The sequence below is a fragment of the Antechinus flavipes genome, chromosome 1 (genome assembly GCF_016432865.1).
Source record: "Antechinus flavipes isolate AdamAnt ecotype Samford, QLD, Australia chromosome 1, AdamAnt_v2, whole genome shotgun sequence".
Lineage (NCBI taxonomy): Eukaryota > Metazoa > Chordata > Mammalia > Dasyuromorphia > Dasyuridae > Antechinus > Antechinus flavipes.
Window position 1 is genome coordinate 508,323,729 of NC_067398.1, and position 17,610 is coordinate 508,341,338.

Genomic DNA, 17,610 nt, shown 5'->3' on the forward strand with positions numbered 1-17,610 from the left:
AACTAATTATATATTTACCAAATACTATGCATCTGCCAGTAATTCTAGGGATGCAGTAATTTTTCAGCACTGCATTTTCACTTTGTTATAAATTTTTCATACAAATTTTTATTTACATTTTTATAAAATTTAAAGCAGCAGGAGTGTCTTGCTAAATCTTATATGATGGTTAGGTGTTAAAATAATTGTTGGTTTTGTGGGGTTTTTTTTTTTTATCTCATGGCGAGCCTTTAACTCTTATAAGAATATTGTCCCTTGAATAAGATGAACCAAATAGAAACCTGTTACTTAGCATTTTGAAAATCAAGTTTTCATCACATCTCTAAATTAAAAAAAAAAAATCAAAGCTTTGTTTAAACAAATGTATCTTCCATCCTCCCAATTTTCTTTTTGTCCTAGACAAATGTAACCTCTCTTATTATAAAAAAAAAATTGTTAAAAATCTTGCCCAAAAAAATCTTTAAATTAGGAAAGTGATTGTTCAAATTACAAAAGTAGATGTATACCTTAGACCTAGTAAAAGCTTATTTTGTTTGTTATTTTGTTGCTTCCCTTTCTCATTTGAAATGCAGTTTGCATTTTTTTTTCGAATTTTAATTTGACTTTCCAAAATTTTTTTTTAAAGAAATGCTTCTCTGTATATCTATACATGTGAAGTTCTGTTATTTATATTGTTTTGGATTTTTTGTTTTTGACTTTGGATTTTCTTAAGGGAATGGAGAAAACCATAAACATTTTCATTAATGGTCCTCACTCTTAACAGTGACATAGGAATGAAATGATACATTTAGTAGAGGTATTACTATTTGGAGCCTGTTACATGATATGTATTTTGTCAGTTGTTTCTTTTATTTTTACTAGAATTATTACCTATTGACTGGTTTGAATTTTAAATCTTTTTTTAAGATTGAGATTCCTTCCATCTCTTTAAAAAAGATCCTGAAATTGGCTCCACAATTCTCATCATACCTAGAATCTTTAGGTATCATCTAAAGACTCTAGTATTTATAACTAAATATTAAGGCTTATAATTATCACTTCTGACTCAATATTGCCGTGTAACATAAGCTTTGTTTAAAGGTAATCAAGTTGGTATTCCTGTATGTAAATAAACAATTTAGCAGCAGAAATAGTTTATAACTTGTCTGGTTGGTTGGAGTTGGTGAGTTGGTTTAACCTCTCAGGAGTGGAAAGAGTTGTGTGGTGAAGAAGAAAGCTTACAAATCAGTTTATTTTAGTCTGCTTAAGTATGTTTGATTACTTTTTTTTTTTTGATCTTTTTAAAATCCATATATTTTAAGGAATAAAATCAAAGGTGGACGAGTTAAAAGCAGCCTTTGACCGAGAAGAATCTCCAAACTTGGAAGAATATGAACCTAATACTGTAGCCAGTTTGCTGAAGCAGTATTTGCGAGACCTTCCTGAAAACTTGCTTACCAAAGAGCTTTTGCCCCGATTTGAAGAGGCTTGTGGGAGGAGCACCGAGGGTGAGAAAGTGCAGGAATTCCAGCGCTTGCTGAAAGAATTGCCAGAGTGTAACTATCTACTGATTTCCTGGCTGATTGTGCACATGGACCATGTTATATCAAAGGAGTTGGAAACAAAAATGAACATACAGAATATTTCTATAGTGCTCAGCCCTACCGTTCAGGTACTTGGTCTTTTTGAAACAAAACTTGTATAGATCATATGAAATGGCAAGGGGAATCTAGGTCTAGCTTTCTTTAGTGTGCCTGCATAAGAAGCAGGTAAGAATAAAATGAATATTAATCTTTTATAAGTAGCTTCACAACACATAGGGACTGGCTGGGCATCAGATAGGTAGCCATATTTAGCCTTCACTATAATTATGTGATTTGAACATTGCAGGGACTTGGGTATGAAACTATAAATTATATCACAATGACAATAGCCTATTATTAAGAGGGAGGGGCCCATGGCACATTTTAAAGTTTTTAATTATCTCATCAAATATTACCTAATAATGTCATATAAATAAAACTCACTTAAAATATTGTTCCCAGGGCTGTTTTATTTGTGTAAGAAGGGAAGGTAAAAGGATATTGCTAGAATTGGTTTAGTTATACTTTGATCTTAATATTTCATTGTATATAACAATGGCTGCTAAAAAGGCATATTTATGACTTTATAATTGGAAAAAAGATACATCAGTGACAAAACTAGGTATTATGTTAATTAAAGGCTTTTTGCAACAGCAACAATTGGTCTTCATTATTTTGTATGATAAAGGAATGAAATCTTGCCATAGAATTGTTTTACCTCCTATTCAGTTCTGGGTAGGATATTATTCTGGCTGAAATGATCAGTGTGCATATTCTTTGCATTTGTGCAAAAACACGTCCAGGTTATTCTAGTATTATTATTGTAAAAGTAAAACCAGAGATTTTTTTTTTTTTTTTTTTTGCTTTTGTCAAACATCTTTTGTAGAGACATTTTGTCATTTTATATTGGGAACAAAAATGTAGACTTTTACTTTTCATATTTTCAGTCTGTTAATAATGAAGCACAATGTCAGAATTTGGTCACTTATTACCACAATAATCACTATTATCATCACGAGTTACAGTTTATGGATCCTTTAAATAGAATTGTTTTAAATAACAATTTCTAGGAAAAGGAGAGCTTATTTTAAAAGTATTTTTAGTAAAATTAATATTGATGTCTTACCAGAAAATTAATGAAACAAATTCTAAAGGGAAAAAGTTGGCAATGAACAACTCACAGTGCTCCTTGAATAAACAAGTAATATGCATTTATATTTAAAGACAAACATTTACAAGTATGGTGACAGTTCTCTTAGCCCCTCTTCCTAGTTCCAGTTTTGTACATTGAAAGGATCCCATGTGTAAAAATATATAATTAAATTTTATCATTCCTTCTAAAAAAAAAAGGATCCCCCCCCAACACTCTTGAAAATATTAATAGATTTTTATTATGATGGATTTGTAGAAATTTGTAGTGTATAAATAGAAATGAGAAGTCAGTGTTGTATGTAAAAATAATTTATTTTTCCATATTAGTAATTAATGGCTGTCTACTGACATTCACATTGTTTTAACCATTAATAGTTTAGCCATTAAATAGTGAGGAAAATCTTACTATTATCCTGTCAAAAGGATTTTCATTCAGGTGTGTGTTGAACTAGATCTGTGAAAATTCTATTCTAAAAAAAATGTCTATTCATCAATGCTCAGAAAAGTTTCAATTATAAAAATTGTTTGGGAATTTTTTTCTTCTTTATAGATAAGTAACCGTGTCCTGTATGTGTTTTTTACACATGTGCAAGAGCTCTTTGGAAATGTAATCCTTAAACAGGTGACTAAACCCCTTCGATGGTCTAACATGGCCACAATGCCAACACTGCCAGAAACACAGGAAAGCATCAAGGAGGAAATCAGAAGACAGGTTCGGACCATTTATCTGTATCTATATTTCACATATGTGAAATTTTTTTTTTTTAGCCCAATGAATAAATAACATTTTGCCTCATAGATCAAGCCTTTGATGTATTTCAGTGTTTCACTGCCTTATTTAGCATAAAGGAAGAAGTTTCTAATTTGTTGATACATATAGCACTAGACACAAGAATGTTGCATGTCTTCACTGAATTGTTATTTCTGGCACATGTTTTTTGCATGTAATTTTTACTGGTGTGATCTGTTTCTTTAAGTACAACTTTAAAAGCTAAGGCTTTGAATTTAGCTGGTTTCCTTGTTAATCAAAGATTTGTATTCATAGACTTAATTAGTAAGTTAAATGAAAACTATAATAACCGTATTAATAACAGCATAAATGTATAATGTCCAGATTAGTTCTCTAAGGGCCTCAGGATCTGACAGAGTCAGGATCAGTCAAAGTCCTTGGTCTTTAGGAGGAGAAGTGAAGGAGGCAGGCAAGCTGCCACGCGTTGCCAAAGATATATTCTGGACTCTGGAATCTGGGGCCTAAAGTCCTCTCTCCTCAGCATGCTGTGGCAGAGAGGCTCTCACCCCTTCTCTCCGCTCTCCAATCCTTGCCTCAGATTACCTCATCACAACACATTCAGCAAGCCCCAATTGTGAGGAGAGCCATCACATCACCATGTGTTTATATAATCATTATCACATCTTGAGTAGGTAATTATCCTTAAATGCTCTGCTTTCTTAGATTCAGATACACCTTTTCAGAGTTCCTCTACATAAATGAATTCCAACACTTAAGGAGATTTTTTTCTCACTTTAATTTTAAAAAATTTTTAGTATTGTGCATCCTTGCATGTTATGGTTTAGGCAAATACCTAACTTTGCCTCTTGCAATATTTCTAGCTCTGAGTTTGTGCCAATTAGAAGTTTCACTAATGTAGATAATGAAACATAAGTTTACATTTACATTCTCACAAACTAGAGAATAATTAGTTGTTCCTGGCAAAGTTGATTTAGAATTCGACACTTGGGTGTTGTGAACAAATTGAGAATCGGTTAAAGACAAATATTTGAGGTGATAACCTTAAAAAAAAATTTTTTTTTAAGGTAGTTGGGGTTAAGTGATTTGGGTTACACATTTGGTAAGTGTCTGAGGCCAGATTTGAACTTCACATTTTTGAATTCCAGACTCTGTAGACTATCTTATTTAAGTTGAATTTTCTTCAACAATTACAGAGTTTTAGAACACTTGAACTCCAGGTTCCAGCTTTTTTGCCATAGTTTGAGAATCATGAAAATTAACAATTTTAAATTTCTTTTTACAATGAGAAGTTACCAGGGAATCATATTTTTAAAGTGTTATCTTAAAGATTTTCACGTATAGGCAAGTCAATTGTGGTGATAAACTTTTTCTCTTATTTCTTTGAGAGCAGATTAAGACGTGATAACTAAAATATATAGGAATTTAGGCTAGTAGTAAAAAATGTTTTAATGTGTTAAACAATAAGGATTAAAAATATTCATCCACAAGATAAAACAATGGATTACATCAGAGATTCTTAACCTGGACTCTCTAAACTTTTGTTTTTTTAACTTTAAAAAAAATAGCCTTTTTTCAAATTTTTTGCAAAGTAGTTTACAACATTTACCTTTGTAAAACCTTGTGTTATAGATTTTTTTTCCTAGGGTAAATGTTGTAAACTACATTGCAAAAAATTTGAAAAAAGGCTATTTTTAAAAAAATAAGTTTAAAAAAAAAAAAGTTCAGAGAGCCCAGGTTAATCAATTTAAAAAATTTTTTTTTTTTTTTTTTTTTTTTTTGCTCAGGCAACTGAGGTAAAGTGACTTGCCCAGGGTCACATAGCTAGTAAGTGTTAAGTATCTGAGGTCCTCCTGACTTTAGGGCTGATGCTCTATTCACAAAGAATATATAGTTTTATTAGCCCTTTGGGTACAGTTCCAAATTTCTCCTCAGAATGCTTGGATCAGTTCATAACTCCACCAACAATGTATTAGTGTCCCAGTTTTCCCATATCTTCTCCAACACTTACCATTATCTTTTCTTGTCATCTTACAGATGTGAGGTGGTACTTCAGAGTTGTTTTTAAATAGTGACTTAAGAGCATTTTTTTCATATGACTATAGATGGCTTTAATTTTATTATCTGAATTGTTCACATATCCTTTGACCATTTATCAGTTGAAGAATAGTTTTTATAACTGTATTTCAATCTATAATAGGTTTCTTTCATAATTTTATGTAGAGTTTAAAACATTACTCTGAAAAGGGGGGTCCATTGTTTTCACCAGACTTCTTAGATTCATAACAGACAAATATTAAGCCCCTCCCTCCTAGACTAGATAATCCCTAAAAACCTTATTTTAAGGAGAAAAAAAAAAAACCTTTGCAGCACATATTCTTGAAATTTTTTCAAGGAAAAATAATTAGCATTTTATTGTTTTGTTATGAGGGCAGCAGATTATGAAATTATAGGTTGCATCTCTTACCCACCCATGATGTTCTTCAGGTTATTTGCCCCATCAGTTGATCAGTGCTCGAATAAAATGGAACAGAAGCAAAATAACATTTTCAGTGTAGCATTTCTTTGCCTATTAGGGTAGATATTTAGGCTATATTATTTAGAAGTGACACATGCTTTTTTGTGTGTGAGTGCCCAGTACACACTTTTTAATTTAATCTGTATTAACACTTTTCTGTCCTTTTATTAAGGCCCAACAGCCAACAAAATAGCAAGTTTGTCAATTTCAGAGGTCTAAATTTCTCACTGACTCAGGCATATACTCAGTTACCTGTAGATCAGTATTGGGACAGAGTGAAATACTCTTATCATTCAACAATTAACAGAAGGAAGTTTACTAGCCATAACATAGAAAGATATTCAACAAGGATATTTCAGTACTTATCTTAGGTACAGGGAAATGTGTCTAGTCAATATAGCGTGATTCTTTTAGTGTTGGCATATTTGCTAAATCTGAAAGGCCTCAACTCCATGTAGGCGAGTCCTTTTTATGCCTTTAGTTAATTAAGAAGTCCAGAAGTTAGGGGTCCTGATCTCTAGAGGGCTCTGTATGTGTGGGGAAGATGTTTCGGCTCTAAAAGTTGTGATTAAGCACTAGGGATAACAGAGAAAGGCAAAAAAAGGATGGAAATGGCACTTATTTTGAAATTTCGAAAAGACTTGGTATTTCAGTGGTAAGCAATTGCAAATGATGTGTCTGTGGCTTTTTTTTTTTTTAGGAGTTTCTTTTGAATTGTCTACACCGAGATTTACAGGCAGGAATAAAAGATTTATCCAAGGAAGAAAGATTATGGGAGGTGCAAAGAATTTTAACAGCCCTCAAAAGAAAACTGAGAGAAGCAAAAAGACAAGTAATTTTATTATTCCATGTATCATGTTTATTACTTACAGTATATGGGTAGAAGCATTTTGTGCTCCAATTTTGTATTCCAACTAAGTATTTTGTTTTGTTTTTTTTTAAGTTGTATTTCTTGAAATTCACTCACTTTAGTACTATTGAAATTTAAAAATTGTTTTTCTTAGCTTAAAACATTTTTTCTAAATGCTTTTTTCAAACTTGACTAATTTTTTAAGATCCAATTTGAGTATGTTGTGTCTTGTTGCCCAGTACATAACAATTTGTAAAAGAGTTCTGTGAAGGCTTAAAAGTGGGTCAGATGAAGGCAATTGGGAATGAATCTGGGCTTTAGGATTTGAGAAAACCAGGTGGGCCTAAAAGTGGAATACTGAGATAGTGAAAGAGGAAATCAAGAATTTTTTTTGTTTTAATTACGAGTTGTTGTTGGTATCCACCTAACTACTAATAACTAGGAGCCAAGTAATGATTTTGGCCTCAAATGAAAGTTTAGCTCTTGCGTTTGTAACACCTGATGAAACCTGAAACCCGAAACCCATGAACTCTGTTGGCTCTTACTTGTAGGCCAAGCTTCTAAAGAATCCAGAGTTGAGATTTTGTAGATTAGCTTTTAAAATCATGAAATTTTTTTAGGTGTGCCTTTGTGACAGACGAGTAGGGATTTGTGTTTGGGTGAGGAGTCAATTTTTTTTTTTCTGGCTTTGTCAGTATGTTCTCTTTCCTCCCTACATGCCAACAGAACTTTTTGGGAAGTAACAGTTCTTCAGAATCTTAATTGCTTTATATTTTCTCTTCTGACAAATTCTCATTTTTCTATATGTCTTTGTCCCGCTTTTCTTTCTCCCTTTTAAACATGAGATAAACTTCCTTCTTGTCAACTTTAGATCCTTGATTTTTCTATATAAAGAGGTAACAGAATAGATTTGATTTTTCTGTTTAAAAAAAACAAACTGGAAATGATTGGGTCAACATAGAAAAGATTCAATTGACTCTTACCAGTAATTTTCTGATATTTTTCTGGATGTTTTGTAGAGCAGTCATGCATGCCATCTGGGTTCTGTGATGTAGATCTCAAGTGTTAGGATTCATTGTTAGAAGTATAATAGTAGTACTTCACTTGGAATGTAAAGAAAGTAGTTTTGTGGTCTCAGTGTCAGAGGTTAAAGAAAAACACTTTTTAGAATGCCTAATCTCAAAATAATTTTGGGAGGGTATAAGCAGATATGTCTTTAAAATGGACAAATTATTTCGACTGCTGTTTTTAAATTTTAGAAAAGGAAATGGAAGGGTAATTTTCCAGAAGAAACATTTTAGAAAAACACGAATCTTCCATAGCTCTCTAAAAGTTGCTGTATGAAATATTGGTCCCTTAAATGATTACTTGTCTGATTTGACAGGAGTGTGAAACCAAGATTGCTCAAGAAATTGCCAGCCTTTCAAAAGAGGATGTCTCCAAAGAAGAAATGAATGAAAATGAAGAGGTTATAAATATTCTACTTGCCCAGGTACTACATTTTAGTCTCTAATATTTTTCTAGCTAATATTCATTTTTCTATGTCTGGAGAAAATTCAGCTAAGGATACTGCATTGAAGAAAATGGAGTGGAACTTAGATTAATAATAGAACATAGACTTTTTAAAAGGATCTTATTGGGTAAAGCGAGTTGACCAGAGTACTCGTTTTCAAAGTGTGATCCATGAAGGTGATCCCCTCCATGCTAGATCACCTATACCTTGAACACCTTTTGCAGGTAGACTTGACAGTTTGCTTTGTCCAGGGATAGGGCAATAACAGAAGAGTGTCTTCCAAGCTCTTGAGATGACATTTTACTCCAGTTACAGTATGTGGTATAAAAATTTCCTGGTTTGGAGGAATATGACATCGCTATTTAACTTAAAAATCACAATGTTTTTAAGATTGCAGCAGGGCTTAAATTTTCCTAGTTATTTTTTAAAAACACGTTTCCTTGTGAATCATGTTGGGAGAGAAAAATCAAAAGAGAAAAACAATGAGAAAAACAATACAAAAGGAAAAAAGGGAATACAACGTGTTCATTTCAGTCCTCCATATTTTTCTCTTCGACTTTTGGGCATTGGACTCTAAACATAGGATTTTATAAAGTGTGAAAAATTCAAGACCTGCTCAGATAATTTTCCTTGGTTGTTTTAGGAAAATGAGATTCTAACTGAACAGGAAGAGCTTCTAGCCATGGAACAGTTCCTCCGGAGACAGATAGCTTCGGAAAAGGAAGAGATAGAACGTCTCAGAGCAGAAATTGCTGAAATTCAAAGGTAAGAAACCTGGGAAAGCTTGGGAAATGTTCCCTTTCTCCTAGTCTGCCATGATTTCTGACCATTGTGTCTGCATCTGGGAACTTTTATACCTTAGTTCTTTACTTTTCCCACTTAAGAAAAAAAACAATACAACCCCACTCCCAAGAGCCATATTTGACTTTCCAGCTGTTTAAAACAGAGAACTTTTATTAATGATGTTAGAATTAAATATGCAGAAATCTGATATTGGCCGTACCGAACCTTAAATAAGCATTTTCTTTGCATTGGTACATGAAGCTTTTTGCTCACTCTTTACCATTCTAGTCGTCAACAGCATGGTCGGAGTGAAACAGAGGAATATTCTTCTGAGAGTGAGAGTGAGAGTGAAGACGAAGAGGAGCTACAGGTCATTCTTGAAGACTTACAGAGACAGAATGAAGAGCTAGAGGTGAGAAATCGTTTCTGAAAAAAGTACTAGTACTAAGTACTACCAGTACTATACTTTTGGAAGTAGAACATTATAAATTATTACACACTTGCAAGCTTGGGGGAATTTCCTTTTTTCTGTGGGATACCACTTCTTGGTTATGGCATATTAATGAACAATCTCTGCAGTTATATTCTTTAGCAATTGATAAATCATTTTTTAAAATATCAGGCATTTTCTGCTTGGACAGGTGAGTATCTACATTGACACAGCTGGCTAGATATCCTTTTTTCCTGAAAGCAAGTCTCTTCTCCTGCCTCTAGGAAAAAAAATAATTTACATAAAGACCCAATTTTTTCATCTCAACTAAAGCATAATCTTGCCAAAATAATCAAGTAGACTGTTGGCCCTTGGATAAGATAAGGTAAAAATGGGTTTGACAGATAATTTTGGGATTTTGAGAGAAGTACATCTGCAAAAGCCCTCGGGGTTAGCAAGTTCAGAATTATGACTCACTAGTGTTAGATGAGACTCAAACCAGTGAATGCTTTTCAGTATCCACAGCATTATGAGATATCCTTATTGTGCTTTTTGGAAGGATGTTGATGAAGCCAGAGAGTGATCACACAAAGATAAAAGACTTGAAACTGGTTGAAATAGCTGTGCTTATAAGCCTGAAGAGAGCAAATCTCTTGTACATTTTCCCTAAATGTTCTGTGAAAAGGGGATTACACATATTTTTTCCTCCATTTGGCAAAACTCATAGCATTGCGTACAAATTAGACAGATTTAGGCTTTTTTTTTTTTAAAGGAAAACCTTGCAGTAATTAGAAAGGGACAGAAATAAGGGACTGGACTAATGGATTTCTGTAATTTTAATCTTGGAAAGTGTGTTACTCAGGGGCTAGATATGAATTTAGGTCTAAAACTGATTCTCTTCATTATAGTTAAAAGTAAACATTATTGGTCTTTCAGTGAAGGGCTGAGTGTCCATTTGTTAGGAGGGGATCTTGCCAGTTGCCTGCCAGAGAACTCCAATGGTCCACACATCTTAGATTTGGCAATATCTAAAATAACTGTCCCTCCTAATCCCTCATTTACTCCTTTTTCCTAATAGACACTATTCTCAATTTCTAAATCCACTTTTCAAATTTTCATTTAACTGTTACATTCCATCAGTTGCCTGTCTTATTGATCACATCCACTCAGGACAAGTCCCTCTTGCCAGCTTTAAAACTCTACTTTCTATAGCTATCTAATTGATATTCCTAACTAAAGCTTAGTTGGGTCTGTCCGTGTCACTTCAAGAAATGTCATAACTCCTATTTTTGCTCCAGCCTATCTTTAAGTGGTATATTATGAAGTAGTATTTTATTCCCCCTATATACAATTTAAATTCTACCTAATTTGTGGTTATACATAAAACTTTCCATCTTCTGACTTTTTATAGTTTTTTTTTTCCATATCTGTGGTTTTTTTCCCTAATTTTTCCTTAATTTTATTCAAAGCTAATCTTAAGTGCCGCCATCTAGTTGGCCAACCAATAATTAGTTGGTCTTTCCATGTATTAGTGAATCCACTGCACACTACCCCCTTTTCCAAAATATTTTCTCTCTTCTAGTAAAGTGTGAAAATAGAAATATTTGTTTTTTGTGTACACCAAGCCTATTTGAATGCCTGAAACAGAGTAGGAATCATCATAGATTCTTGTTGAATTTGGGATGTGTAGAAGGAATTCTTAATCAGGTGGGATTGGCTTCAGAACCTTAAAGGCTCTTTCCATATCTGAGGTTCCTTAGCCTCCAAAATTTCTTCTAACTCCCAATCTTCAATAAGTCTTCATATCAACTAATCTGCTCTTTTACTTTTTTTGGGAGAGAGTATCTACAAAATATTCTATTTTTTCTATACTTGGCTGAGGCTGAAAACAAGAGGGATTTTGCTGTAGATTATCCTTATTTATAAGGGAACATAGGCTCTGAAAAGTGGCTCTGGGTGACACAAGTGGCAGAACTGGGATTTAGAACCAACATCCTCTTTCTCCAGATGTATTGCCAGCCTTTGCTGCATTGACCATAGAGAAAATGGTGACTAAAACATGGTCAGGTGATGAACATAAACGTAGAAAGAGCCTTCTATTCTGTTTCATATTAATTTTTCTATTTGCTGGCAAAAATATTTAGTTACTTTTTTGTTTGTGTAAACACTAATTTCCACTAATTTCTTATCAAGCTGTTATGATTTTTTAATCAATGTTTCCATTCTCTTCTAAGTAGCAGCACATTCGATAGGGTTGTTATAACTTGATCCTCCTAACATTTTATGACAGAATTGTTTTCCCTTGAAAACAATGTGGCACTGTGACTTGAATGACTATTATGGGGTGAGATAATCTCCCTATAGGATAGGTTAAGTTTCCTAAGATAATGGATAGTTTTTTTTTTTTTAAATTTCAAAGAACATCTTTCAGTTTCAAAGAAAGGATTTTTAAACCATATAACGTTATTCCATCTCTCTAGGATGTAAATTTCCTTAGGATATTTACTAATAGCAACAATAGTTACCTAACATGTATGAAGTATCTTAACGGTGTCCAGAAGATTTCTTTGGTGCTCATGAAAAAGAAAATGAGCTGAGTTTTTTTTAGAGTCTCAGGAAGTGTCAAAACAGGAAAGAATTCTGCCCTTTAGGTCTGTGAGCAAGCAGTAAGAGGGACAGATTGTCCCTTGCATTTCTACCCAGCCGAGAACCAACAGAGAATACTGCTGCTTAACTAGATTTTGAATAGGGCTGAGGAGCTAGTGGTTTTTCAGATTTTTTTTCACGAGGAGCTCCATAAGCTCTGACAAGCTATATTTTCTTAGGAACAAAACGTCATCACGGTTGATGGATAGGATTGGGAGGTGGAATGCTCCTATGCTCAGTATGAATGACTGAGAGCTGACAGTATTTTCAGACAAGGCAGTTATAAAGGATGGTTTTGAATCCAAATTCACTTCAAATAAGATGACATTCCTTCCATCCTTTCTATCTGAAGTGTGTTACACTGGCATTAACTAAGTGTAGCCACCAAAGGAAGTATATATAATTTTTTTTCTTTCCTAGTCAAGCAACAAAAAGACCACTGTGTTGAATTTCTTTGCCATTGGGTAACTTTTTTTTTTCTTTCACTGCTTAATTGACACTGTTCTTTCTACTATTGGTAAAGATAAAGAACAATCATTTGAACCAAGCAATTCACGAAGAACGAGAGGCCATCATTGAACTTCGAGTGCAGCTTCGACTGCTCCAGATGCAGCGGGCAAAATCCGAGCAGCAGGTGCAGGAAGATGAAGAGCCAGAAAAGCGTGGGGGTGGACCTCAGCAGCAAAGAGACTGTGTCCCTGAAACAAAAGCAGCAAAAGAGCAGCAGCCAAAGGCGGTTAAGGAGCAAGTGAAGCCATCACCAAGCAAAGACCGGAAGGAAACGCCGATATGATTAGCCTTTAAGGCATCAATGAAATCTACTAGACTTAACAAGGACTGTGCAATTTACTGTAATACTGAGAATAAAAGTGCACACATCTCTTCTGGTGTACATTATGTAAAGACGTCTTTTAACCCTGGGGACGTTTGTCTCTTTCATATGTATGAATTCATCAGGCTCAGGTTACATGAGCATATAGTGAAAGGATTTTCAGGCTTGGAGGGGACAGCTATGTTTTCCAGATAGTTAGCTTATTTGGAGATTAATTTGCTTCAGTTCACATAAAATGAACCTCAAAACTTGTAATTCTGAATAGTTTTTTTTAAATACCAAAAAATATATATATATATTTTGTTTTCACTATAACAGAATTGGAGGCTTGCTTTCTTTTTCAGAAGAAAACAAAATCAGACATGAATTACTGTATCTGCCTTGTGAATTGATCTGTTGTTTCACCCATCATGATTTCTGCTTACTTAAGTCACTTTTGCTTGTGCCTTTTATACCTTTTTGGTGCATAATGGGGGAGCCATCTGAACCTTTCATGATGGACAAAGAATGGCTTGGGCTAATGGGCTACTTTTATATATCGTTATAAATTCTAAACTTTGCAATTTTAGATTACACTAAAATAAATTTATACCACTCCAGGACTATATGATTCAGTCCCAGTGAAACAGACATGATTGCCCTTGATGTTCTCCTGTATCAGAAATATTTGGCAGCATGAGCCACATAGAACAGAAAGTAAAAATAAGCCCACTTGTTAATTTTTGGTTACACCATTCATGTTCTTTGTGGCTTTTCCGTGAAGCTGTTTGGAGGCATTAACTTTCTCCTAATTCCTTTCCACATAAAAGTGGATAAAACTTTAAATGTGATTGATGTTTAACAAGAAATACAGGTGGATTTCTATTGCTTGCTTAGGCTAGAATGTAATGTCTCTTTGCCTGGTTAAGCCATATACTCTCTTGAACAAAATTTTAAATTCTATCTTTCAAGTGAGCCTGATTTATAGCCTCCCAATTGATAGGATTCAGCAATAGAAAATCATTTTTAATAGTCATTATGCTGTTCTTTTTCTTTATTAAATTCATTGCAGCGATATTTCCCTAATACCTGTCTTCTTAGGCCATTTTCTGTTTAAGACAGATTCTTTTCAGTATGTTAAAGAATAAATGATGTCCATGAAATCTGTCAAATATTCAACATATGACAATTAAAAAGAACCCCAAGAGCATTGGTAATCTTTATTCCCTAGAATTTTGAGTATTTATTTTCAGCACCTCTTGGATGTGGTTGTATCCTCTACCTATTGCACTGTTGTGAATTGTTGGCCATTATTTGATTTTGTACAAAAAAAAAAAAAAAGCTTTGATATGTTATAGAAAACAACATACTATTTTTTTAAAATCTGGAAAGAAGATATTATGGTGACTAAAATATGGTCAGGTGATGAACGTAAATGTATAAAGCCTTCTTAGTTGTTCTGTTACATTCATTTTTCTATTTGCTGGCAAAAATATTTAAAGTTACTTTTTTGTTTGTGTAAACACTAATTTCTTATCAAGCTGTTATGGTTTTTTAATTGGTGTTTCCATTCTCTTAATATTGGTTAATTTTTATTTTGTGCCAGGACCATTAAGCATCAAGCAAATAAATTCAAGCAGCCATTTGGGAAAAAAGTTTTCAATTTCTGAAATGCTCATTTCTTTGGGATGGTTTTAAATGTATCTTACAGAAAGCAACAGATTGGATTATATGATTGCTTAAGATTGGGAAGTGGGATTTGGTGAGGAGAGAAGGATTGATCTGATTTCATAGAAACTCCTTATGAGTCACTCTTCCGCCCTGGGCCTTCTCTTATCCTCTCCTCCAATGAAACAGAGAATTATTTGGATTATTGAAAAGTTTTAAGTGGCTTAGTGTCTGAGATCCCAGAGAGAGCTGATGGAACGTAAAACCCATTTTCTAGAATCTAGCCATTCATATGTAAAAATGTCTAAATGAACACTTACATTTAACTGTTTTGAAAACATTTTCTGTTATATTTTCTTAAAAGGCTCATGTAGGTAATGTACTGTAATCTTCTTAGACAGTAACCAAGTAAGCTACTAACCAAAGAAAGGTGGTTTTTTTTAAAAGTAACAAAAATCTGGCAGCTAATCCATTTTTGATAAAATGTTACTATACACTTATGTGGTTCTGCTACTTAAAATAATTCATCAGCTTGCCAATAACCTTTGGCACTTAACTTTAAGCTTTAAGAATTATAACATTTGCTCCTGGCTATTAAAATTACCAAAATAATAATTTTTGCAAATTTGAATAAAAATGCTTCTTCCCTTAAGTTTTACAAATTATATGTAATATATAATTTTACATTATATTGTAAATTCAATGTATTCTCCAGGGATCCCAGGTTAAGAACCCCTGCTCTAATGTTTCAGATAACATTTGAATAATCTAAAGAAGGTCTGATTTAATTTTGTAAGTCAGCTTCCAAATCTATGCATAATTAATCTTTCCTATAAGCTTTTAATAACCAACAAAACAATATGGGGTGTGAATATGTCATGAGAGCTGGTGCCTCTGAAGGGGTCCAACCCTAGAATCTAATATGGACTTGTGCCAGGATCTGAAATCAAATCTTTGAAACTAGACCAGCTCTAAGTAGGAAAGCTGCTGAATTCATTAAAATATGAAGGACACAAATAAGTTTTTCTTCCTTCGTGCTAACAGTCACCTTTTGAGAACTGAAATGTTACATAGTTCTCGAAAGTCAAACATACATAATAGGACAAATCTCCCCCTTCCCCTTTCACAGAAAAAATACTTTTCCTTTCTTAATTTCGGATGATTTTGTTTCCTATTCCTTTCAGGCTTGTCCAGCAGATAGTAATGAGAAAGCTGTTTCCGGCTTTGTTACAAACTAAGAATTGGAGAATTTATTCCTTATGCTGTTGTTCAAACCAAGTGAGGACAACTAAAGATTTTTTCTTTCCCAAAGAAATAAGTCCAAGTTTTGATCCTTTGTGCCTTCCAACTAAGCTCAGCTTGGGTCTTTTGAATAGGCGAGAAGAAAAGCTGTGGGGTTGCTGATTCTAATGAGCCTACAATAAGAATCATGCTACAACTAAGTGGTGGTGCAGAGATTATTTTGTCTTGTCCTTAAACTGACTTCAAGTTAAAAACAAGAATTGATACTACACCATGTAGAAGGTAATGTCTTTCAGACATCCTTAATGTCATACCACAGCTGATTTTTGAATAAGGAGTGATAACAGTTCAGCAATCTGATAATATTTCTGCTGAATGTTATCATTTGTGACTAATTCAATAAATCAGCATCTAGAGTATGCACACCCTAGCAAGCACAACTCTAGGATACAAAGCAATAGTCAGAAGTCTTCCATCTTAAAGAAGCTTTCTATTCTGATGAGTTATGGGGGGAGGATACATACATTCACGGTAAATAAAATTTGACAAGGCAAATAACACCTTAACTATACATCATGAAAGCACATAGAACCAAGCATGTGAGCTGGTTCTTGGAGGAAATGCGATCCAGGTATGGTGAGCACAAAGATAAGGTGGAACAAGACAGTATGGTTGAAATGTGGTAAGTAAAGAGGAATAGGAAATCAGTCTAGAGTGAAGTGCTTCCATGGGGTAAACTGCAGAGCTGTTTTAACTGAAGCTTCCAGTGATGATTTTTGAGGAAGAGAATGATGTGTTTTATAATTACTAATCTATTTGCAGGTTTCCTTTATATTTAGCATCCATATGTACCTGGTCATCTAGGGACAGGAAGAAAGCAAAGCCAGCAACTAATCTGTTAAGCACTGCTCTCTAATTACTAACCTGTACTTTTATTGATATTATAAGAACTGATTTTTTTTTTTTTTTTTTTTTTTTGCTGAGGCAATTGGAGTTACTAAGTGACTTACACAAATCTCACAGCTAAGAAGTGTTAAGTGTCTGAGGTCAAATTTGAACTCAGGTGGTCCTCACTTCAGGGCCAATGCTCTGTCCACTGCGCCACCTAGCTGCCCCAGGAACTAAATTTTTAATATTTTATTTTTTTCCCTATTTTCCAACTGAGTTATCAAAGCACCAAACAAGCAGTGAGATACTTAGGGTTGCATAGTTGGTGACAAGCATAGGCAAAAAAAGACCAGTCAAGGAACTCTGCAAGAATGATAACGCTACCTTTATCATCAATATGTATTGGTATCAATATCAAGACCACTACTACCCTCTACCTTCTCTCACCAAAAATGCATTTTATATATAAGGCTCAGGGAAGTTAACGTGTCTGAAATGGATGACTCTGAGCATCTAAGAATCCTCGTGTCTTCCCAGTACAGCAAACCCCTCCATTTAGCTGGTCCAGTTAGGGATAATCTAAAGGAGAGAGGAAGGGTGGGTGGGCAAGCCAGAATGCCCATAGCCTTAAGGCAGAGGGATTATGAAACATGAAGCTTGCTCCTATGTTTCAACGAGGCTCTCACATGGATGTCTGCAAAAATGGGATTTTCAATGTTTTGTCATTTAGTGTTCTTCAGTTTATAATTTGAATTATGCTAAACAAAGTACTTCTCTTCTAAAATTTGTGTCTTTATGC

At 34.0% G+C, this 17,610-nt stretch overlaps 2 protein-coding genes across 3 annotated transcripts in view; one reads left to right on the forward strand and one right to left on the reverse strand.

Annotated features, from left to right (window-relative positions):
• The window catches only part of RALBP1 (ralA binding protein 1), a 51,415-nt gene extending 36,747 nt beyond the window's left edge, over window positions 1-14,668 (forward strand). The window contains 7 exon segments of the mRNA XM_051970465.1: window positions 1,302-1,651; window positions 3,265-3,426; window positions 6,681-6,812; window positions 8,215-8,322; window positions 8,987-9,108; window positions 9,415-9,538; window positions 12,726-14,668. Of these exon segments, the coding sequence (XP_051826425.1) occupies window positions 1,302-1,651; window positions 3,265-3,426; window positions 6,681-6,812; window positions 8,215-8,322; window positions 8,987-9,108; window positions 9,415-9,538; window positions 12,726-12,995 (1,268 nt within the window). The 3' untranslated portion in view covers window positions 12,996-14,668.
• The window catches only part of PPP4R1 (protein phosphatase 4 regulatory subunit 1), an 87,942-nt gene continuing 83,135 nt past the window's right edge, over window positions 12,804-17,610 (reverse strand). The window contains exon 24 of one of the 2 annotated variants that reach the window (XM_051970458.1): window positions 12,804-12,900. The gene's annotated coding sequence lies outside the window, so the exon portion shown is untranslated. The remainder of the gene's footprint in view (window positions 12,901-17,610) is intronic. The other variant, XM_051970461.1, reaches the window with a different exon arrangement.